Genomic DNA, 24,493 nt, shown 5'->3' with positions numbered 1-24,493 from the left:
CTACTTCATTCCTTCTAACTTGGACTATAACTTATATTTCCCCTAATGGTTATTTTGATCGCTTTAAACTTTTCATTCTCAAATAACGCTGAAATAGACTTTCATTTGCATCACTCTAAACACGTGAGGAGAGACTATAGAGGTTTAAGTATGGAAATGCTGGGTCAGAGAGTATCCACATTTTCAACTTTATCTAGATATTGCTAAATTATCCTAAATACAACTACTTCCAATAGCACTGTGTGAACATTCCAATTGCTCCACATCTTTCCAGTAATTGGCTCTGTGACGCTTTTACCAATGTGATGATTTTGAAATAGTTCACTGTGGTTTTATTTGCATTTCCCTTACTGTAATGGATATAAACAATTATTCTAACGACACCAAAACCATCCTTTCTCTACAGGTATAAACCATCTATACCATATGCAGAATTTCTACAAATAGATCCGATTCAACAATTTTCTTGCTGTCTTAAGAATTCATACTTCATAGGTGAATTTTAGAACAAAGTTGTGAAATTAAAGGGCAAAAAGACCTGAGGACTTTTGGTTTTATTGCAGTGAATTTGTGAATTAGGAATAACATAAATTTATTATCCTCAGTCTCTTCAGCCTAGATTATATGATACTCCCAGTTTATTATTCTTCATTTTGCTGAGTCTAGAAAAATTTGTTTTAAAGTATAAACAATTTCAGCCTTTGAAATTCTATTTAACTCCACGAAGACATTGTGTTAGTGTTGATCACTACTGCCTCCTCATATCTAAAACAGTGTCCAGCAAACAGTAGCTACTCAATATTCACTGAATGAATGGAAGCATATATCTATTTCAAATATGTAAAACATATATATGAAAGCCTATATATATCTAACTTTCCCCCCTCAATCCCCTTTTGGTTTCAATTTTACAACCACTGGTTACAAAATTTACAAACTTTATACTTTTTTCTGTGGTATGGAACAATTTAAATGCTTTTTAAATTTACCTAGATTTACCCAATACAATTGACTGGGCCTGGGTACAAATTTCTATGTTTATTGTTTTTTTGCAGTTGGGATACTCTATTCTTTTCCTGATCTAAATGTGAGTTCTGCATTCTTCTCTGTGAATCCTCATTTTCTTTATATTGATTGGTTTATCCAATTCTTTAGAAACTTCCTAAAACTGGTTGTAGGTGTAGGTCTACTACTTGTGTCTATATTGATTACTCATCTAGAGTATGAAAACTCCCATTTATGTTTCTTAAATTTTTGGGTTTTCTCAATTCTGACCTGCTGCCTCCCACGGATGTTCTACTTTGTCCATTGAGGAATCTTGTTCTAGCTGTGAGGAGTAAGTGAGTTAATATACGTTGAGTATGTAGAACAGTGCCTGGTGCATAGTAGGCACTCAGTACATGTGAGCTATTAGGATTTATTGAATATCTGCTATATTTGATGTGATATGTGAAGCACTTTACATGCAAATTTATTACTTAATATGCATCAATCTACAACAGACACTATTTCATTTAATAATCACATTTCTACAATACAGTATCCTTTATTATCCCTATATTAAGAATTAAAGAAAACCCTGAGGTTTAGATAAGTCAAACAAATTACTCAAAGTCACATAATGCCACAGTAGTAGTAGAGCTATGATTTTCCAGAATCTAAGCTCTTAATCCTGGGAAGTGCCTAGTGCTCAGAGAAGGTGACTGGAATAAAACAAGGCTGAAAGGTATACAGGAGCCAGATAATGATGTGCCTCATAGACAATTTTAAGACTGTGGATATTAGCTTAAGAACAATAGTAAGCCAAAAAAAAAGTTTTAATTGGAGGCAGTGATGTAGTCTTACACTCAAAAAAATTAGTTTGGGGCATGGTGGGAAATGAATTTAAGGGGAACAAAAGTTGATACAGGAAGATCTGTTAGAAAGCTACAGCATGGTGATCCAGATGAGATGAACCTTAGACTAGGGCAAAACATTAGAAATACAGAAAAGAGCATAAATTCTGGAAATAGTTATGAGACAGTGTCTAGAGGACTTGGTGATTGACTGGATTGGGTGGTGAGAGTGACTCCCCAAGATGGATTCTCTGATGATGAGCAAGGTGTGCATGCTGCCTGAAAGTTTTCTTGCATTCCTTACATTCATAGGGTCTCTCTCCAGTATGAATTCTCTGATGTTGGGCAAGGGATCCACAGTAACTAAAAGCCTTTCCACAAACGTTACATTCATAAGGCTTCTCTCCAGTATGAACTCTCTGATGTTGAGTAAGGGATGAGTCATTGCTAAAAGCCTTCCCACATTTAATACATTCATAGGGTTTCTCTCCAGTATGAACTCTTTGATGTTGGGCAAGGTAGGCAATCTGGCTGAATGCTTTCCTACATTCTTGACATTTATAAGGTTTCTCTCCAGTATGAATTCTCTGATGTTGAGCAAGATGTGAATTCTGGCTGAAAGCCTTCCCACATTCTTTACATTCATAGGGTCTCTCTCCAGTATGTATTCTCTGGTGTACAGTAAGGTATGCACGAAGGCTAAATGCTTTCCCACAGACATTACATTCATAAGGTTTCTCACCAGTATGAACTCTCTGGTGTTGAGCAATGGATGATCTATTGCTAAACGCTTTCCCACATTCAATACATTCATAAGGTTTCTCTCCAGTATGAACTCTCTGATGTTGAGCAAGGTAAGCAAACTGGCTAAAGGCTTTCCTACACACCTTGCATTCATAAGGTTTTTCCCCAGTATGAACTCTCAGATGTTGAACAAGGTGTGCATTCTGACTGAAGGCTTTCCTACATTCCTTACATTCATAGGGTTTCTCTCCAGTATGAATCCTCTGATGTTGAACAAGATTTGATCTCTGGCTGAAGGCTTTTCCACATTCTACACATTTATATGGTTTCTCCCCAGTATGAATTCTTTGATGAAGAGTAAGAGATGAGCTCTGGCTAAAGACTTTTTCACAGTCATTACATTTCAAGAGTTTCTTCTCTGTATAGATACTCTTGGGCTTAATGGCCATTAAATTTTTTTTAAAGCTCTTCTTATGTGTATCGTGTTTATGTACTTTCTCCTCTTTGGTGATTATCTGTTGTGTATGAAGCAGTGTGTTCAGATGGAAACTTCCCCAAGATTCGTTATATTCTTGTGCTCTTTTCCTAACAAGGGCTTCTTCATGAGTGATGATTGTCTCTTCCTTGAAACATGCCTTCTGATTTACTAGCTGTCTCTCAAAATGGCCCTCACATTTCCATTCTTCTCTCAAACTGGAATACTCAAGGCCATAGCTTGTGAGTTTTTCTATTATCTTCTGTGATGATTTTGCTTCATAAATGTCCTTCTTTGAAGTTAATTCTTCAGTCTCACACATAGATTCCCAGCCTGAAAAATAACAATTTAAAAAAAAGTCTCCTCTATCATGTACCAGAAGGAAAATTTATGAAAGTACATTCATAAAGTGAAGTATGTGAATTTAATAAATAAAACCACAAGAACATTGGCTTTTGTAGTTCTGATGTTTGCAAGAACCAAAAATAGGTCGGTCACACAGAAACTTGAGGAAGAATGATTAGACTTATAAGAAAGTCAGTAAGGTAAATCTCAGGTCAATAAGGAATTATAGAGGTGGATGGACTTCGTTATAATTTTGTGCATGTATGACTAACACAAGCACTGAAATAACCTCCATTCTTATAATTGCTTCTCTCAAGAATATTATCGAGGGGCGCCTGGGTGGCACAGCGGTTAAGCGTCTGCCTTCGGCTCAGGGCGTGATCCCGGTGTTATGGGATCGAGCCCCCACATCAGGCTCTTCCTCTATGAGCCTGCTTCTTCCTTTCCCACTCCCCCTGCTTGTGTCCCCTCTCTCGCTGGCTGTCTCTATCTCTGTCAAATAAAGAAATTTAAAAAAAAAAAAAGAATATTATCGAAACTTGTGCCATATAATCTTCTAAATGCTTTTGATTATAGTAAACAAACAAAGATCCTTACCTTTGTGGACCTTATATTCTTGGGAGAGATAGGAAACAAATGCTAAATGAGTAAATTTTATTGTATATTAGGAAGTACTAAGTGCTACAGAAAATGAAAAAAGGGTAAAAGAGATTAGGAATGTTGGTGAAGTCAGAGGTAGGAATAATTAGTAAGTTAACATTTAAGCAAAAATTTGAAGGAAGTGAAGAAGTTAGTCACTTAGAAATATGGAGAAAGAGCATTCTGGGCAAAGGAAACAGCCTAAAAGTAGAAGCATGTTTCCCATGTTTGAGCAACTGTAAGAAGGCCAGTGTTGCTGGAGAGGTGTAGTAGGAGATGAAGTCAGGAGATAAAGATATGATTATTTAAGCTTTATGTGCTTTCTAAGGAATTTGGCTCTTACCCTGAGTGGGACAGAGAACTACTGAAGTGTTTGTGGAGTACAGGAATGATACCTATTTACAGTTTAATAAAAATACTGAAGGTGGCAAAGGGGACCCATGATTGCAGTAATCCAGGTGAAGATGATGAGGATCCAAACCAGAGAGCTATCAGTGGAGGGACAGCGAGATGGTCAGATTCTAGGTATATTTTGTAGGAAACGCCAAGAGGATACACTGACAGATCGGATATGAAATGTAACAGAAAAATGAGACAAGCAAGCCTTCAAAGTTGAAATGTAACAGAAAAATGAGACAAGCAAGCCTTCAAAGTCTATGGTCTGAGCAATGGCAGGATGGATGATCAGCCATCAAAAGTGAAGGGGAAGGCCATGGGTACAGCAGGTTTAGGTGGAGAGATACGGAAAATCTGGAGTTCAGTTTTGAACATAATAAACTTAAGGTGTTTTTTAGACATTGAAATGGAAATGCTGAGAAGGTAGATAGACCTATAAGACCGAGTTTAAGACAGAGGTCTGGACTAGAGATTTTAAACTAGGAACTGCCAGCATATACATGGTAGTTAAAGAGACTATATTTCCAAGAGAATGAGTGTAGATAAAGAGAAGAGAAAGGAGCAAGTAATGAACAACCCTAGAGCACTCCAACATTAAGATATTTGAGAAAAAAGAACAAAGCAGAAGAGATTAAGAAGGAATAAATGGTAAACAAAAAATCATAGCTGGTACAGCCACTCTGGAAAACAGTGTGGAGGTCCTTTAAAAATTTAAAAATTGAGCTACCCTATGATCCAGCCATTGCACTACTGGGTATTTACCCCAAAGATACAGACGTAGTGAAGAGAAGGGCCATATGCACCCCAATGTTCATAGCAGCATTGTCCACAATAGCTAAATCGTGGAAGGAACCGAGATGCCCTTCAGCAGATGACTGGGTTAAGAAGATGTGGTCCACATATACAATGGAATATTACTCAGCTATCAAAAAGAACGATTTCTCAACATTTGCTGCAACATAGACGGCACTGCAGGAGATAATGCTAAGTGAAATAAGTCAAGCAGAGAAAGACAATTATCATATGGTTTCACTCATCTATGGAACATAAGAAGTAGGAAGATTGGTAGGAGAAGAAAGGGATAAAGAAAGGGGGGTAATCAGAAGGGGGAATGAAGCATGAGAGACTATGGACTCTGAGAAACAAACTGAGGGATTCAGAGGGGAAGGGGGGTGGGGGAATGGGATAGGCTGGTGATGGGTAGTAAGGAGGGCACATATTGCATGGTGCACTGGGTGTTATACGCAACTTATGAATCATCGAACTTTACATCGGAAACCGGGGATGTACTGTATGGTGACTAACAATAAAAAAATCATTAAAAAATAATAATAAAAAAATAATTAACCTTAGAAGATAACTTTAACATTGACAATAACAATGAAGAGGAAAAATAGGTTAAAAATTATAAGAAATAAGCAAAAGCTTTACAATTCTAATGAGGGACCCCTCTCCCCCCATAAATTTGCCTAAAGGGAAGAGATATTCTTTGCTTTTCTATATGAAGAACCAATAACGTAAAGCCATTGATTCTAAATCAATCTATTACTTCCACTCATAATCAGAACTGCCTTGTGAATTTTTTTAAAAACTGTATAATAAAGAATTTGACAGGACTTTGTCTGTGGTTCCCAAGTGGTAACCCTCTAAACCCTCTATAATCCTGGAAGGAGTGTCACTGTTATTCATAGTGAGCCTCTTGGACCACACCTGATAGTTTATAACTATATAGTTTATGACTCACAACATGCCCCCATATAGTTTTTGCTAATGTGATGATTTAGGATGGAGGCTAGCCATGCCAGAAAGACCAACCATGTGACTAGAGGGTTGGTGCTTTGAGCCACCATGATAACAGTCTGACTTTGGGGAAGAGAAGGAGGCTGGAGATTGAATCATGTTGGGCACTGGGCAATGACTCATTCAATCATGCCTACATAATGAAACCAAAACACAAACAAACAAATAACCCTGTACACTGACAAACAAACAAATAATCCTGTACACTGATGCTCTCTTGAGAGCTTATTCTTTTGAATACTGAAATGTCTGGTGGGCCCCTTCATGTTTGCAGTTCTCCCACACCTTACCCTTGGTGTCTCTACTTTTGGCTGGTTCTTTATTTCTTTTGTAAAAAAATAAAACTGCAATCATAATAGCTCTTTCCTGACCTCTGTGAGTCACTGTTGTGAATTATCAAGCCTTAGGGTGACTGTAGATACCCCTTTATCTGTAGCCAGCTGGTCAGAAATAAGGGTGGCCCTGAACATCCCCACACTTGTAGCTGGTGTCTAAAACAAGCAAAGTCTTGTGTAGCACTGTTCTCTCAGATTTTGCAGTTTGGCAAACTGACTTTAAGAATTTTTTTTAAAAATCCTAAAGTACATCCAAAAAAGCAAACATGTATTGAGGATAGACTATGTGTTGTCCATAAAATATACATGTCCATAGAATAAATTTTAAAAGATTGGAATCATGCAAATTATCTTTCTCGATCATAATGAAATGAAACTCCGAGAAACAAACTGAGGGGTTCGGGGGGGGGTGGGGGAATGGGATAGGCTGGTAATAGGTAGTAAGGAGGGCACANTGGGATAGGCTGGTAATAGGTAGTAAGGAGGGCACATATTGCATGGTGCACTGGGTGTTATACGCAACTAATCGAACTTTACATCAAAAACCAGGGATGTAGTGTATGGTGACTAACATAATATAATAAAAAAAACATTAAAAAAAAAGAAATGAAACTAGAAATCAATAGCAAAATGAAAACTGGAAAAAATCCACAAATATGTGGAACTTAACCAATAGGTCAAAGAAGATACCACAGTTATCCTGAAACCAATGGAAATAAAAATAGAACCTATCAAAAATTATGGGATGTGTGAAAAACCATGCTAAAAGGGAAATGCATAGCTGTTGATGCTTACATTAAAAAAGAAGAAAGAGCTCAAATAATCAACCTAACTTTACATCTTAACAAATTAGAGGGCGCTTGGGTGGATCAGTTGGTTAAGTGACTGTCTTCAGCTCACTCTGGTTCTGGAGTCCCAGAATCTAGTCCCGCATTAGGCTCCCTGTTCAGCAGGGAGTCTGCTTCTCCCTCTGTTCCTCCCCCCTCTTGTGCTCTCTCTCTAATAAATAAAATAAAGTCTTAAAAAAAAAAAACCTAGAAAAAGAGCAAACTAAACCCAAAGCTAGGGGAAAGAAGAAAATAATAAAGACTGAAGCAGAGACAAACAAAATAAATAGAAAAATAACAGAATCAGCAAAACCAAGAGCTGGTTATTCAAAACGATTGACAAAACTGACAAGCTTTTATCTGGATCGACTAAGGAAAAAAAAAAGAAGACTTGAGTAACTAAAATCAGAAATGAAAGGTGCCACAGTATGACTAATTATACAGAAATAAAAAAGGATTATAAGACAGTACTAGAACCACTGCATGCCAACAAATGACGTAAACTGGATAAAATGGACAAATTCTAAGAAACACACAACCTACCAAGACTGAAACGTAAAGAAATAGAAAATCCGAACAGACCCATAACTAGTAAGTCAACTGAATCAGTAATCCAAAACCTTCTAACAAGAAAAGGCCTTGGACCAGATAGTGTCTGTGGTGAACTCTATCACATTTAAAGAATTCACACAAATCCTCCTCCAGCAATTCCAAAGAAATGAAGAGGAGTGAAGACTTCCAAACTTATTCTATGAGGCCTGCATTACTGTGATACCAAAGCCAGACTAAGATACTATAAGAAAACTAGAGACCAATATCTCTTATAACATTGACGTAAAAATCATCAACAAGTACTAGCAAACTGAATTCAACAGTATATTATAAGGATTACAAACTGTGACCAAGTGGAATTTATTGCTGGAATGCAAGGATGGGTCAGCAAAAATTAATGTAACACACACATTAACAGAATGAAGGAAAAAGCATGATCATTTAGTCAGATATAAGAATCATAATCCCAAGTACAGCAATTAAAATGAAATTTAATTTAGATATGTCATAGTGAAAATACAGAATACCAAGGGCAAAGAGAAGGTAGTTTTAATTTAAAAGAAGCAAGGAAGAAAATATTAATGAGAACTGACATCTCAATAGCAACAATAGAAGCCAGAAAAGTATGGAGTGGTATCTTTGAGGTGATGATTAAAATAATAACTGTCAGTTTATGAATGCATATTTATAAAGATTCTTACATGCATGAAAGCAAATAAATATACAAAACAAATGAATAAATTAATAATAACAAAATAGTTTGTATAAATAATATATTTATTGATAAAGGAGGTAATACGGGAAAAGGTTCTGGGATACAGAAAAGAATGGTGAATCAAGAAAATGGAACCTGGGTCAATCTAAACAATACTACCTAAACAAAATAATGGTCTAATTTTGTAACTTCAGAAACAAAATAATCATTTACAGGATTAAAATAAATAAGAACTGAAATGAGGGTAAGTGAAATTAAAACATTCTAAGGTTCTTATATTTTTAAGGGAGGAAAATAATGGTAAGGATTAACTTTAGATATTGTTAAGGTAATTATAAATGTTAACTTTTTTTTTAAAGATTTATTTTTAAGTAATTTCTACACCCAACATGGGGCTTGAACTTATAAACCCCTAAGATCAAGAGTCGTATGCTCCACTGACTGAACTAGCCAGGTGTCCCATAAATGTAAAATTTTCTACGCTAACCAGTAGAAGAATAGATTAACTTTCAAATTACCAGATGGACTAAAAGTTAGGAAACAAGAAAAAAATGGGAAAAGAATTTATAAAAGAAAGTAAGATGGTGGAAAGAAGTCCAATTATAGTAGTAATACCAAAATATGTAATTGACTATCATCATTTAGTTAAAAGATACAGATTCTCAGAGTAGACTAAAAAACTGTTTAGCCATACATACTCTTTACAAAACAAACACAGAAAGTAAGGGAATAAAAGGATAGAAAAACTACACCAAGGAAATATTAACAAAAGAAGGCCAATACAGCTACACTAAAATCAAGCAATATAGTTAAGGGAAAAATCATCACTAGATTTAAAGAGGGTAACAATAACATACGGAAGAATTTACCAGAAAGATAAAACAATTCCAAAAATATATGACCTAATAAAATACTTTCAAAATAAAAAAAAAGTTGTCAGAATTACAAAAAAAAATTGTTTTATGAGACTAGTATCTTGATTCCAAAATCTGACAAGAAAATTACACGAAGGGAAAATTGAACATCAACCTCACTGATTAACATAGATGCAAAAAAACTAAACAATATATTGGCAAACAGCAAGTAGCCATGAATGAAAAAGATATAAAGATGGGTTTGCCTCAGGACTACAAAGTTAATTCAACATTAAAAATGTAATATGTAATTCACCATGTTAACAGATGAAAATCTAAAAACCATCTAATCATTTACAGAGATAGAAAAACATTTGTTAAAACTCAAAAGCTTTCTATAATGAAACTCTAGCAAATAGGAACAAAAAGATATCTACCAAAAACCTTTAAATATCAGAATTATTAATAACAAAATATGAAAGCACTCTCATTAAGACCAAAAGTGAACAAGAATGTCTGCTATCATCACACAACAAATTGAAATAAAAGGCATCCAAATTGATAAGAAAAAAGTAACTTTCACTATTAGATGACATGATACTATATATAGAAAATCTAAAAGACTCCACCAAAAAATTGCTAAGACTGAGAAAAGAGTTAGTGGTGATTACAAATGTTGCAGGATCCAAAATCAATGTACAGAAGTCTATTGCATTTCTATACACCAATAATGAAACAGCAGAACGAGAAATTAAACAGTCACATTTACAATTGCACCAAAAATAGTAAGACACCTAGGAATAAACCTAACCAAAGAGGTGAAAGACCTGTGCTCTGAAAACTATAAAACACTGATGAAAGAAATTGAAGATGACACACAGAAAACATCCCATCCTCATGGATTGGAAGAACAAATATCATTAAAATGTCTATACTGACCAAAGCGACCTACATATTTAATACACTCCCCATCAAAATACCAACAGCATTTTTCACAGAAGTAGAGCAGAAAATCCTAAAATGTGTATGGAACCACAAAAGACCCCAAATAGCCAAAGCAACCTTGAAAAAGCAAAGCAAGGCTGGAGGCATCACAATTCCAGACATATATTACAAAGCTGTAATAATCAAAACAGTATGGTACCAGGGGCACCGGGCTGGCTCAGTCAGTGGAGTGGGCAACTCTTGATCTCAGGATTTTAAGTTTGAGCACCACGTTGGGTGTAAAGATTACTTAAAAATAAAATCTTAGAAAAACCAACAGTATGGTACCAGCACAAAAATAGATACATAGATCAACAGAACATAACAGAAAATCCAGACATAAAACCACAATTATATGGTCAATTAATCTCTAACAAAGCAGGAAAAATTACACGATGGAAAAAAGACAGTCTCTTCAATAAATGGTGTTGGGAAAACTAGACAGTAACATGTAAAAGAATGAAACTGGACCACTTTCTTGCACCATATACCCACCAAAAAAAACCTCAAAATAGATTAAAAACCTAAATGTCAGACCTGAAACCATAAAAATCCTAGAAGAGAGCACAGGCAGTAATGTCTCTGACATCGGTTGTAGCAACGTTTTTCTAGATAGGTCTCCTGGGGGAAGGGAAATAAAAGCAAAAATAAACTATTGGGACTACATCAAAATAAAAACCTTCTGCACAGCAAAGGAAACAATTAAGAAAACTAAAAGGCAACCTACGGAATGGGAGAAGATACTTGCAAATGACATATCTGATAAAGAGTTAGTATCTAAAACACATAAAGAACTTATACGACTCATACAACTCAACAGCCAAAAACCAAATAATCCAATTTAAAAATGGGCAGAAGATATGAACAGACCTTTCTCCAAAGAAGGCACACAGATGGCCAACAGATACATGAAAAGATGCTCATCAACACTCATGATTAGGGAAATGCAATCAAAACCACAATGAGTTATCACCTCCTGCACCTGTCAGGATGGTTAAAATTAGAAACACGAGAAAGAACAGGTGTTCGCAAAGATGTGAAGAAATAGGAACCTCAAGCACTGTTGGGAATACAAACTTGCAGCCACTGTGGAAAACAGTATGGAGGTTCCTCAAAAAGTTAAAAACAGAACTACAATCCAGCAACTGGGTACTGGGAGTTTACCCAAAGAATATAAGAACACTCATTCAAAGGCATACATGCACCCCTATTTTTATAGCAGCATTATTTACAATTGCCAAATTATGAAAGCAGCCCAAATGTTCACTGACTGATGAATGGATAAAGACGTGGTGGAGATGTACATATGTGTATATATATACATCTCCACCACATCTTTATATATATATACACACACACAATGGAATATTATTCAGCATAAAAAAATGAAATCTTGCCATTTGCAATGGCATGAAATTCACTCATATGAAGAATTTAAGAAACAAAACAAGCAAAAGGGAAAAGAGAAAGAGACAAACCAAGAAACAGACTTAATTACAGAGAACTGATGGTTATCAGAGGGGAAGAAGGTGGGAGAAGGGTTAAACAGATGATGGAGATTAAGGAGTACACTTGTTGTGAAGAGCACTGGGTAATGTATGGATTTGTAGAATCACTATACTGTACACCTCAAACTAATATAACATGATTCATTAACTGGAATTAAAATAAAAATGTAAAGAATGTTTGCTATCACTACTTCAGTTCATACTGTACTGGAGATCTAAGATAGGGCAATAGGAAAAAGAAATTAAAGGTAAAGAATTTAAAATGAAACCACCATCATTCACAGATATGCTTGTCCATAGAAAAAAATCCAAAGAAATCTAAAAACTATTAGCATTAATGGGAGAGCTTGGCAGCATTGCTGGATATAAGTTCAAAGTATAAAAGTTAAGTTCATTTCAATACATGAGCAACAAATAGAAAATACACACAACATTTAACATAGTAACAAAACTAAGATGCCCAGGAATTAATCTAACAGAAGATGTGCATGGCCTTTATGGAGAAAATTATAAAACATACCAAAGGAAATTTTAAAACCTCAAAAATGGAGTGATAACCCACAGAATAAAAAAACAATAAATAGAAAAATTAACAAAATTGATATACAGATAAGTAAAATTTCAATCAAAAGCCAATTACTTTTTTTTGTTTTCTGGTGGAAACTGACAAGCTGGCTCCAAACTTTATTCAGATGGCCAAAAAGCAAACAAATTATGAAGAGCATAAGCTAGGTGTAGGGGACTTGCCCTAACAGATACTACATCTTATGAGTACTTTATATATGTAGTTATAGATAGATAGATAGATAGATGTAAGTACCTTATATATGCAAGTTTTTATATATAAGTATTTTATATATAGGTATTTTATATATAAGTGTTTTAAGTATTTTGTATATATAAAGTATTTTTATATATTATATATATATATAAAAGCATTATATATATAAGTATTTAATTAAGACAGTGTGGTATCGGCATAAGGAAACAGAGATGAACGACATGGAACAGAGCTCAAAATCAAATGCATAAATATACTATAACCTGATAGATTAAGATACAACATTCTGAACAATGAGCAAAGAGAGCTCATTTCTTCAATGAGCCTAGGAAATTTGGTTTTCTATAAGGCACAGAAATTAAATTTTTACTTCAATCTCAAAAATCAATTCCAATTGGATTATAGCCCTAAATATGAAAGGAAAATCTTTAGAAAACAATTTACCTATGACTTTATAATAGAAAAAGTTTTCTTAAAACAAAATGTCAAAATCAAAAATATAAACTATGAACATATGTATAAAAGACAATCTTCCCCAGAATGATCAAAAGACTTGAGCAGGTGCTTCACAAAAAAAGAAATCCAAATGGCCATTATAAATACAAAAAGATGTCCAACTTATTTTGTAATCAAGGAAATTCAGATGGCAAGTATAAGGAGATAATACTTCATACTTATCAAATTGGCAAAAATTTTTTAAACTTGTCAATTCTGAGTGTAGAGCAATGAGTGCTCTCATACACAGATATTAGAAATGTAAATTAATACAATAACGGGAAAATAAATAGCATTATCTAGTAAATTGCTGGCTCTATTCTCTATATAAACTCCAGCATAAGTGCACTAACAGTCAGGTTCACAGCAGTTAACATTTATAATAGCACAAAACAGAAACAACTCAAATGACCTTCAAAAGATAAATTGTGGTTTACATGGTGGAATATATTTCAGCAAATGAAAAATAACTACTAAAATTAATGTGAATGAATTTCGGTAATTTTTTTTCTTTTTTTTAGAGAGAGAAAGAGTGGGGTGAGGGGAGATACAGAGGGAAAGGGAGAGAAAGAATCTCAAGCAGGCTCCACGCCCAGTGCAGAGCCCAACTTGGGGTTTAATCTCATGACCCTGAAATCATGACCTGAGCTAAAATCAAGAGTCAGATGCTTAACCTTGACTGAGCTACCCAGGCACCCTTCAGGAATATAATTTTGAGTTGAAAAAAGAGTCAGGATTACACACAGCATATATTTTCATGTGTAAAAAGTTGAAAATATGCAAATATAATATTTTGTTTAAGGGTATATGGCACAGCTATTAAGAAAAGTCAAGGAAAGATAAGAAAAATTGTAGAATAATGGCTTCCCCAGTAAGGGGTGGGAGTGGGCCATGGGATGGTGTATCATTAGGCAGGGGCCCTCAAAGGCCTATAATGGCATTGACGATTTTCTATATCCTTTTTTTTTTAAAGTAATCTCTACACCCAACATGGGGCATGCTCTACCAACTGAGCCAGCCAGGCACCCTAACAATTCTCTATTTCTTAAGCTAAGAAGTAGGTACATGGGTTCTGTTTTATTAATATTTAAACTATATATATATATAAGCTATATATATATATGCTATCTATATGTATATATGCTATACTAGCATATATATATATATATATATATATATATATGTATGCTAATATACATTCGTGTGTGTGATTTATTTATGCCTGCCTATTTCCTCTTCACTCACCTGAGCACAAGCCTTTTGCCAGCTCTCTCTTCACCATCCAGGGCTCTTTCCCTTGTTCCAACAATAATATCACACTTGGCTTAGAAAAGCAAAGTCCTGCATGTATGAAAAGAAACAATTTGGTCATGCTGAGGATATCCCAGAACTCGTTACCAATCCTCTGATCCACAGGGAAGAGGGAGTTTACAGTAAGCCAGAGATAAATGTGTAAAGGACGTGTATTCAAAATACAGGAAAGCTGAAGCTTCCAACACAGATTAATAATAGACCCATCCACCGGCAACTTTACAAATATTAAACTATTACTTTGGCACAGCAACAGACATTCGGCCAAGCACCAAGGAAGCCATCCAAAGATTCACAATGGTGGTATCAAAGAGGCCCTTAAGAGTAGCAGCTCAGTTTTACAAGGACAAGATATTCTCACCTAGGGACACCAAGATCCTGTAGTTCTCCAACATCACATTACTGTACAGATGCCTTTGAGAAGAATTTAGACAGTCCCACTCCTCTTGGGAGAAATCAACAGCCACATCTCTGAAGGTTACCAACTCCTGAAATGAAATACATAAATGAATGAAATAATTTCATTTCTTACCATATTCACCTTGTTCTGCCCTAGACATACTGGGCTCTCCCTGATATTACACACTCAAATCAAAGATGTCAAGCATGTTTCCCCTCAGGCCTTTTGTACTTCTCAGATCATTCTGTATAAAAATAGCAAGCTCAGGGGTGCCTGGGTGGCACAGTCATTAAGCGTCTGCCTTCGGCTCAGGGCGTGATCCCAGCGTTCTGGGATCGAGCCCCACATCAGGCTCCTCTGCTGGGAGCCTGCTTCTTCCTATCCCACTCCCCCTGCTTGTGTTCCCTCTCTCGCTGGCTGTCTCTGTCAAATAAATAAATAAAATCTTAAAAAAAAATAGCAAGCTCTTACTCCTGTTCCCTATTTTCCTAACCCTCCTTTATTGTTTGCCATGACAATTATTTTGTTATTGTCTGCTCCCAACCTCCACTAAAATGTGAAGTCCGTGAGGGTACAGTACATTTTTGCTCTGCTCACTGCTATATCCCTAGTTATAGGACAGTATTTGGCACACATGAGGCATTCAAATATTTGCTGAATAAACTGAATTAATGAATGAATGGTTTGAAAAGTTCAAGAAACTACGAGAGGATCAAAAATGAGACTAGAAAGTGCTGGGGTGCCTGGGTGGCACAGTCAATTAAGTGTCCCACTATTGGTTTCTGGTCAGGTTGTGATCTCAGGGTCCTCCGTGTCAGGCTGGCTCCATGCGTGGATTTTCTCTCTCCCTCTGCCCCTCCCCCTGCGCGTGCTCTGTCTCCCTCAAATAAATAAATAAATCTTAAAAAAAAATGAGACCAGAAAGTGTTTGCTATATCTCTGAAAATTGTGCTAGACCAAGGAGAGCAAATCATTAATTCTATTAAAATTCAAATATTTTAATCCAAAGCACTTAAAATTTTGTATAAAGAAATGGGTGTTCTGCTCAGAATGCTGCTTCTGCCTATAGGGGCTAGGCAAAGTTCTTAAAAACTTGGAGCTATGCTGTGATTCAGCTGGATTCTAGGTTTCTGTGTGTGTGTGTGTGTGTGTGTGTGTGTGTGTGTGTGTGTATAATTTTTAGAAGAGACAAACCTGTCAAGGCAATAAAATATTTATTGGGCATTTGATACAATTTTGTCATAGTTAAACTGTCTCTACAGAATAAAAATTATTAAAGTGTTTTACAGGGGTGCCTGGGTGGCTCAGTTGCTTAAGTATCTGCTTTTGGCTCAGGTCATGATGCCAGGATCCTCGGACTGAGCCCTGCATTGGGTGCCCTGCTCAGCGGGGAGCCTGTTTCCCCCTCTCCTCCCCACTCATGGTCTCTCTTGCTATCTCTGTCGCTATCTCTGTCTCTCTCTCAAATAAATAAATACAATCTTTTTAAAAATTCTTTATTTCTTTCAAAGTTATTTTTTAAAAAGTGTTTTACAATACTCAGTAACTTTTTTCTTATTTATATTATATGAAGTTGTGAGTTTCTTCGTCCCTGTCCTACCAATAAAATCCCTCATAAGTTGCAGAAATGTTCCTGTTAAGAGTTTGGTTCATATGCCATATATGCTTCCAAAAATGTTTTCCTTACCTTATATAAATATATGTAAAAATGTATAAATATTTTTTATATATGACATACATTTTTTCAATGATTCTTTTAGTGAAAGTTAATGAAAAGAATGACAATGTCAATATAGTGAGCTTAGATTACTTTAAAATATTTGACCTCTAACAAATGATCTCTTAAAATATTTGAGCTCTCTCTATATACATACAGTGGAATATTTAGCCATAAAAAAGAATGAAATCTTGCCATTTGCAACAATATGATGGAGCAAAAGAGTATAATGCTAAGAAAATAAGCCAGTCAGAGAAAGATAAATACCATATGATTTCACTCATATGTGGAATTTAAGAAACAAAGCAAACAAACAAAGGGGGAAAAAAAGAGAGATAAACCAAAAAACAGACTCCTCTTAACTATAGAGAACAAACAGATGGTTACCAGAGGGGAGGTGGGGGGACAGATAAGCGAAAGAGGCGAAGAGGATTCGGAATGCGCTTGTCTTGATGAGCACTGAGTAATATATAGAACCATTAGATCACTATATTGTACACCTGAAAACTCATATAGCACTGTAAGTTAACTACCCTGGAATTTAAAAAAAGTTAAAAATAAAAAAATGTTGATCCCTAATCAAATACTTGCTTTCAAAATCCATTCATAATTATAATCAAACCAGTATGAAGAAAGTCAACAGTTTCTTCACCTTTCTGCACACATAGAAACATGGTTCCCAGCTGAGAGGACTGACTACTTCCCCTGAAGCCCTGTCATGTGGTGACTGCCTTATTTCCCACATTCCTTGTACCACAGCACCTGGAGGTAAGGCAGGTGATCTCTTTGCTCCTTACATTTGTTTCTAGACCATCACCCCCTCCCACCTCCCTAAAAGTCACCTAGTTTTAAATCTCATGAAATCAGACACTATCATTCCTCCCTGTTTTAGTTCTCGACCAGTTCCTGGTACATATCAATACTCTGTCATTCCTTGAACACTTCAGCGCCCTGGCTCACTGTCACTCTCTCCAACACTACTCCAATCATATATAATTTGGGGTCATTTCAATATCCATATAAATAATCCTCCCAAAAACCAGGCCTCCCAGTTCTGTGCCCCTTCTCTCCTCCAGCAGTCTTGTCCTCCACACTTCAATGGTCATTCACTCCCAATGCCATGCCCCAGACTTTGTCATTACCAGTAAGTATCAAACCCTCCCTAATCTCAACTCTCCCACTCTGACTTCTACCTCCTATATTCCAGCTTTTGCCCTCTGGTACCCCAATTAGGATAATTCTTTGACCTCACTAGAACCTACAAATCACTGACTTACCACATTTTCACTGTTTCTCAATCCCACATCCCCTCACTTCCTAGCACAACCATTTGTTACGATCACCCCCATGGACATAACCCTCAACTTCCCTGCCCTTACCCATCTGGTTAAACCACTGCCATCTCTCAGCATGCTCTATTTCTGTACCCTGAACAGCTTTACTTTGCTGGAGTAATATTCTTTTTTTTTTTTTTTTAAAGATTTTTTATTTATTTATTCGACAGAGAGAGAGGGAACACAAGCAGGGGGAATGGGAGAGGAAGAAACAGGCTCATAGTGGAGGAGCCTGATGTGGGGCTCGATCCCATAACTGCCTTCACGCCCTGAGCCGAAGGCAGACGCTTAACCGCTGTGCCACCCAGGCACCCCCTACTTTGCTGGAGTAAAATCACACCAATCATGCTAACTGGTCTCACTTTAAATTCATGACACTAACCTCAAGAGGGCCAAAATGCCTATATGATACATTTCTCTGTCCATTCATGTCCCCACTCTCCTAAATAACCATTCCATACTTTCCCTCTCCCCTCAAATCTTCAATATTTTTCCTCATCCTTACTAATGATCTTGTTTTCTGTTTCACTCAAAAAACAAAAGCCATTCTAGAATTTCCACAAACTCCCACAATATCTACACATCTATCTGCATTGTCCCAACATATTCTAACTCGCTCCTATTGCTAGTCTATATGAACAGCCACTTTCCTAGCAAAGGCCAACCCCTCCACTTGTCCACTAGACCTCAGGTCCTCTTCCCACTCAAGCAGTGTCCCAGCAATCCCCTCTTTGCTTCTCTTCATCTTCAAATTTCCCTTTCTACTGAAACTTAAACATCAGAATCCAAACTATAAACCCATCTCGAAAAAACCCTGTTGACCACACTTCAGTTACCACCCTTTCTCTTATTCCCTTATAGCTAAACTATTTGAAAGAGTTCTCTATACTTTCTCTTATTTCTGTTCCTGCCATGAACAATCATATAATATGACATGTATAACAGAATCACTTTGACTGCTCTGTTGAGAATAGACTAAAAGAGAGGAAGGGTGGAAGTAGACAGAAAAGTTAGAAGAGCATAGCAATAACCTAGGTGAGAGATGACAGTTCAGACAAGAACGGAAACAGTGTGGTAGTAAAAGTGGTGAACTTCTGGATATATTTTGAATGTAGAACAAACAACTTCATGATGGAAGACTTTCAGCTTGGGCACCTGAGATAGGGAAGTATGTAAAAGTTTCCTAATTGGTTTCCCTGTTTCTATCCTTTTCCCATTCAGTTTATTCTCAATAGCAGCCAGAGTGATTCTATTAAATGAGAATTAGATCATGTCATTTCTATGCCCCCAAACTTCCAATGGCTTGTTTCACTAATTTTGAGACATTTGAGTTTGAGGTATCATTATAAAACCAAATGAAGATGCTAAGTAGCTAGCTGGATATACAAGTCTGGATTTCAGGAGAGAGGTCTGGATTATATACAATTTGGTGGTTGTTGGCATATAGATGGCATTTAAAGCCGAGACAGAATGAGATTACCAAAGGAGTGAGTGTAGGTGGAGAAGAGGACCAAGGACTAAGCCTTCTTACTTAACAGGTGCTTAATAAAAATTTGTTGAGGGAATGAATGTTTGGGCAGAGACTATAATGAAGAAATTAGTGTGTATCTTGGGGAACAGCATTCCAGGCAGAGGGAACAGTAAGTGCAAGGCTATGGGTTAAGAATGTACTCAGCTCAAAATAAATAAATAAATAAATAAAAAGAATGTACTCAGCTCACCACAAGGAAGTTAGTATGGCTAGAACTGAGTGAGTGAGTTACAAACAGAGTGATTAGCTGAGCTCAGAAGGATAGTCAGGGACCAGATTATGTATGGCTGTGTAGGCTAAGGCAAGGACTTGAGCATTTATCTTAAATGAGGTGGGAATCAACTGCTGGAGGGTTTTAATAAGTGACATGATTAGTTACCCAGAAAAGTTCCAGCAAAAGCAAAGTTAATATCTGCTTGGTTTAAAGAGCAGGAAAGTATTTCAGGAAACAGAAAACACCAACTCACCTGGTACATGGCTTTAAGAAGTCCAACAGCCATTTTTCCTCCTCTTGGCTCTTCTCTTGGGAAATGGCAGTGTCCTTAGATGACTGAGATGGGGAAGAGAACATGAAAAACTAGGGCTTCCTTGCAGCATCCAGAATCACCAGCCTAGAATTTTTCAGCTTCTCTTTCCTCCTGTTGCACCCTTCCTTCCGATAGAGAGAAAGCATACTGGAGACCTAGAAATTTGTTTGCATGCAATTTAACCCATGTCTAAATCACTTCCTAATTTATAAGTTTAGCAATAGATTTTCAAGATTTTTACAAATAAAGACTCCAAGGAATGTAATCATTTACATAAAGACACACAACTAATGAATAACAGTACCCAGATCAAACAAAGGTCTTCCCAACTCCAGTCTTTCTCCTCTCCAATAGACCAGTGGATCTGAAACTTGGTGGCACAGTGGCATCACCTGGGTAGCTTCAAAAGATATTGGTGGCACACAGTCTCACTCAGTCCCCCCACATACTCATTCCTATAAACTACAGTGCCAACCACCGTCTTACACACAGAACAATCAGCAGCCATGGGTATGGGCAGTCTCACACCGTCATGCTCTTCCATGGATGGCTCCAAGTCTCAAACGCTAGCGTATCACAACCGACGTTTACACTAACACAACCCCAGTCACAAAGAGGCCATGGGTACTGGAATAACGGGGGACACAATACCCTCCCATCTCCACTCACAATCTCACACTCTGCAGCACCAACCATCGACTCGCTCGCACCCACAGTCACAGATACGACGTGCACAACAGGCACATCGGATGACAAGTCTCACACCGTATGACAACCAACCACCATCTCGCACCTGGAGTCACACCGAGGGCCCGGGAACCAAGTTCGAGAGATCCACGAACCACTCCTCGGCCCATTCCCTACCTGCAGAAGTGAACTGCGGAAAGATCCCGTCCCCGCCCCGAAGGCTCGAGCAATCTCTACTCCAGCCCACCTCCTGCCCTAAGAGTCTGATGGGAACCCACCCCCGCGGGCCCGGAAAGAAGCGACTGGGCCTCCGGAGGACACAAAGGGGCCGCCGGCTCAGTGCTCGCAGGGGCCACTGGGAAATGTAGTCGGACCAAAAAAGCGGCGCAGCAGAGTCCGACTGCACTGGCCCTGCGCAGCCGGGGTTTGGTAACACCGCCCCCTCCGCCCCGGGCATCTCACGCCGGCCTGTTCCTGGCCCTACAAAGGGAACCCAGATCTCACCTCCGAGTCTGGGCCCGCCAAACGAACGGGGTCGAGCGTCAACTAGACGGACTGGGATTGAAGTGAGCAGGCACAAGTGCTTGGTTCACCTCCCATTGCAACGCGGCGGAGAACTTAGAGGCGCCAAGTAGCCGCACGGGGTGCGGTTCCTGTGTGGGCGTCGACACAAACTGGGTGAGGAGCGAGCGCCTACAATTGAGTTAGGGTATCAGAAGAAAGTATGTAGGACGGGGACAGCAGAGAGTAGAGCGCACAGGTGCATTCTACTTCCACCCAGTCCCGCCTTCCTTAGGGAGTTTTTGGTTGAGAATGGTTTACCTCGAAGATCGGAGGTGAGAGTGCCACCCTTTGCATAGGGATCTTGTATTTGTGATTTGGCAAAATGGCTCTTCTGCTGGGTATCTTCAAAGTTCCCTTATTCTGTCTTTCAGGTACAAATGTCACATCCCCAAAAAGGCCTTCCCTGATCACACCTCTCTGACCTCCTTAATCTGTTCTATACTCCCTTAAAACAATAGTGTTTATATTTTAAGTTTTTATTTATTGTCTCCCCACAAGTTGTCACATGACTGTAATTTTGTGAGTTGGTGCATGACCCTTTGCTTCTGTCATTGTGTGTTTCTGTGTAAAACTCTTGAGTGTCAGGGTGGGAATGCTCGTTTTCTGTGACCATGTGTAAGATTGTGTTATTGTGTGACATCTGTGATGTTACCTGTAAGACTGTGTTGTAATAGAAAGGGACTGACTGGTGGAGAGTAGAGTAGGAATGTAACAGGATAGTGTGCATGACAGGTCCTGAGCATTAGTCTAATGGATATGGATTGTGTGTGAAATTTTTCCCTGTGGTATCTAATTAGAAAGCACCTACTGTGTGCCAGATGCTCTTCAAGGTGCTGGGATAGACAAAGACAAAATAAACTTTAAAAAATAGCTTATAGAATACTACTGAGCAGAAGGACAACCTCAAGATGCTAAATCTGTGTATAATTGAATAACAAATAGAAATCTGGATCTACAGAAGGGAATGAAGAGCATTAGAGATGATAACTACAAGGTAAATATGTAAGACTTTTTTATTAATTAAATCTCACCAAAAGATAAATTACTGTTTAAACAAAAACAATGTAGCTTTGGATATATATGCAAATTATATGATAACAATAGTACAAAGGCCAGAAGAGAAATAAATGGAAATAAACTATCCTGAGGTTCCTACATTCTTTTTTCTTTAAGATTTTGTTTATTTATTCATCTGAGAGAGAGAGAGAGCACTCACACGAGCAGGGGGGAGGAACAGAGGGAAAGGGACAAGCAGACTCCATGCTGTATGCAGAGCCCAACATGGGGCTCAATCTCAGAACCCTCACAGATCATGACCTGAGCCAAAATCAAGAGTCCGATGCTTCACTGACTGAGCCATCCGGGTGCCCCTAAGGTTCCTATATTCTATGTGAAGTAATATAGTATCACTTGAACAAACACCATAATAAGTGAAAGATGTACACTGTAAGTCTTACAACAACCACTAACCTAACAAAACAAAAAGTTATAGCTAATAATCCAACAAGGGAGATACAATGGAATCAAATTATCATAAATCACTCAATCCAAAAGAAGTCAGAAAGAGAAGGGAACAAAAAACAAATGGGAAACAAATTGAAAGATGGAAGGTTTATATCAATAATCAGACTAAATATAATTTATCTGAACATCCAATTAAGAGGCACAGAGTTTCAGATGGCATAAAAAAGCATGACTCAACCATATGCTGCCTATGAGAAGTTAAATATAACTCTACCAATAGTAAGAAGTACAAGGATGGAAAAAGATACAACCATGCTAATGCTGTGTAGAGAAAGCTAGAATGACCTTGGATTTGGTAATGGATTCTTAGATATGACAACAAAAGCACAAGCAACCAAATAAAAAAATAGATATATTGGACTCATCAAAATTAAAATATTGACAAAAAAGGACATTATCAAAGGACATTATCGAGAAAGTGAAAAGACAGCCTACAGGATGGGTAAAAATATTTGTAAATCATGTATTTGACAAGGGTTTAATATCAGAATAAAAGAACTCCTAAAGCTCCTAAAGCTCAACAAGACAACCCAACTAAAAGATGAGCATAACACTTGAATATATATTTCTCTAAAGAAGATAAAAATGGCCAATAAACACATACAAAGATGCTCAATATTATTAGTTAAGCAAAGGCAAATAAAACTGAGATACTGCTTTATACCTACTAGGATCAGTATTATCAAAATAACAAATGTTGATGAGGACATGTAGAACTTGAAACCTTTGTACAATGAAGGTGAGAATATAAAACGGTGTACCTTCTTATAGAAAAGAGTTTGGCAATTCTTCAAAAACTTAGCATAGATTTACCATATGACCCAGCAATTCCACTCCCAGAGAAATTGAAAGCAGGGACTTGAGCAGACATTTGTATTCCAGTGTTCATTATGACATTATTCAAAATAGCCAAAAGGTGGAAGCAACCCAAGTGTCCATCAACAGATGAATGGATAAACCAAATGTGGTATGTACATAAAATGGAATGCTATTCAGCCATAAAAAGGAATAAAGTTCTGATAACATGCTACTACATGGATGAACCTTGAAACAATTATGCAAAGTGAAATATATCATACACAAAAGGACAAATATTATATTCTGCTTATATGAAATATTTGGATTAGGCAAATTCATAGAGAAATAAAGTAGAGGTTACCAGCAGCCGTGGGGAGGGAGGAATTGAGAGTTGAATGCCTAGTATGCTTAGTGATTACAGTTTCCATTTCGGGTGATAAAAATTTTGGAAATAGACAATGTTGGTGATTATACAACATTGTAAATGCACTTAATTGTACACTTAAAAATTGTTAAAATGGCAAATAATTTATTATATATTTTATAGTAATATAAAATTGAATAATGTAACACACCAAAAATTGAATTGTACACTTTAAATGAATGAATTGTATGACATGTGAGTTATATCTCAATAAAGCTGTTAAAAAAAACTGGAGTAGCTATATTAATATCCTCAAAGTAGATTTCAGAACAAAAAAATAGAGGGATAAAGAAGATCATTCCATAATAATGAAGGTCAGTTCATCAAGAGAAAACAACAATCATAAATGTTTATGCACCTAACAATAGTTTCAAAATACGTGAAACAACAA

General features: G+C 37.1%; 1 protein-coding gene across 8 annotated transcripts; it reads right to left on the bottom strand.

The window, feature by feature from the left end:
* Positions 1-21,136, bottom strand: ZNF570 (zinc finger protein 570). Of its 8 annotated transcripts, none has more exons than XM_019793541.2 (5): positions 20,899-21,136; positions 20,046-20,260; positions 14,958-15,084; positions 14,531-14,626; positions 1-3,387 (listed from the first exon to the last, which is right to left on the bottom strand). In XM_019793541.2, exons 2-5 carry the CDS (start codon positions 20,076-20,078, stop codon positions 2,027-2,029), a joined length of 1,617 nt encoding a protein of 538 aa, XP_019649100.1. In that variant the 5' UTR covers positions 20,079-20,260; positions 20,899-21,136; the 3' UTR covers positions 1-2,026. The 8 variants fall into 8 exon arrangements, with proteins under 8 accessions (XP_019649100.1, XP_034494227.1, XP_034494228.1 ...); XM_034638336.1 differs by having other exon boundaries at positions 20,046-20,230; XM_034638337.1 differs by having other exon boundaries at positions 20,046-20,226.
* Between the last annotated feature and the right edge of the window lie 3,357 nt (positions 21,137-24,493).

This window comes from Ailuropoda melanoleuca, chromosome 12 (assembly GCF_002007445.2).
Source record: "Ailuropoda melanoleuca isolate Jingjing chromosome 12, ASM200744v2, whole genome shotgun sequence".
In the NCBI taxonomy this organism is placed as follows: domain Eukaryota; kingdom Metazoa; phylum Chordata; class Mammalia; order Carnivora; family Ursidae; genus Ailuropoda; species Ailuropoda melanoleuca.
The sequence above is the reverse complement of the archived record's forward strand: the minus strand, read 5'-3'. Positions and strand labels throughout refer to the sequence as shown.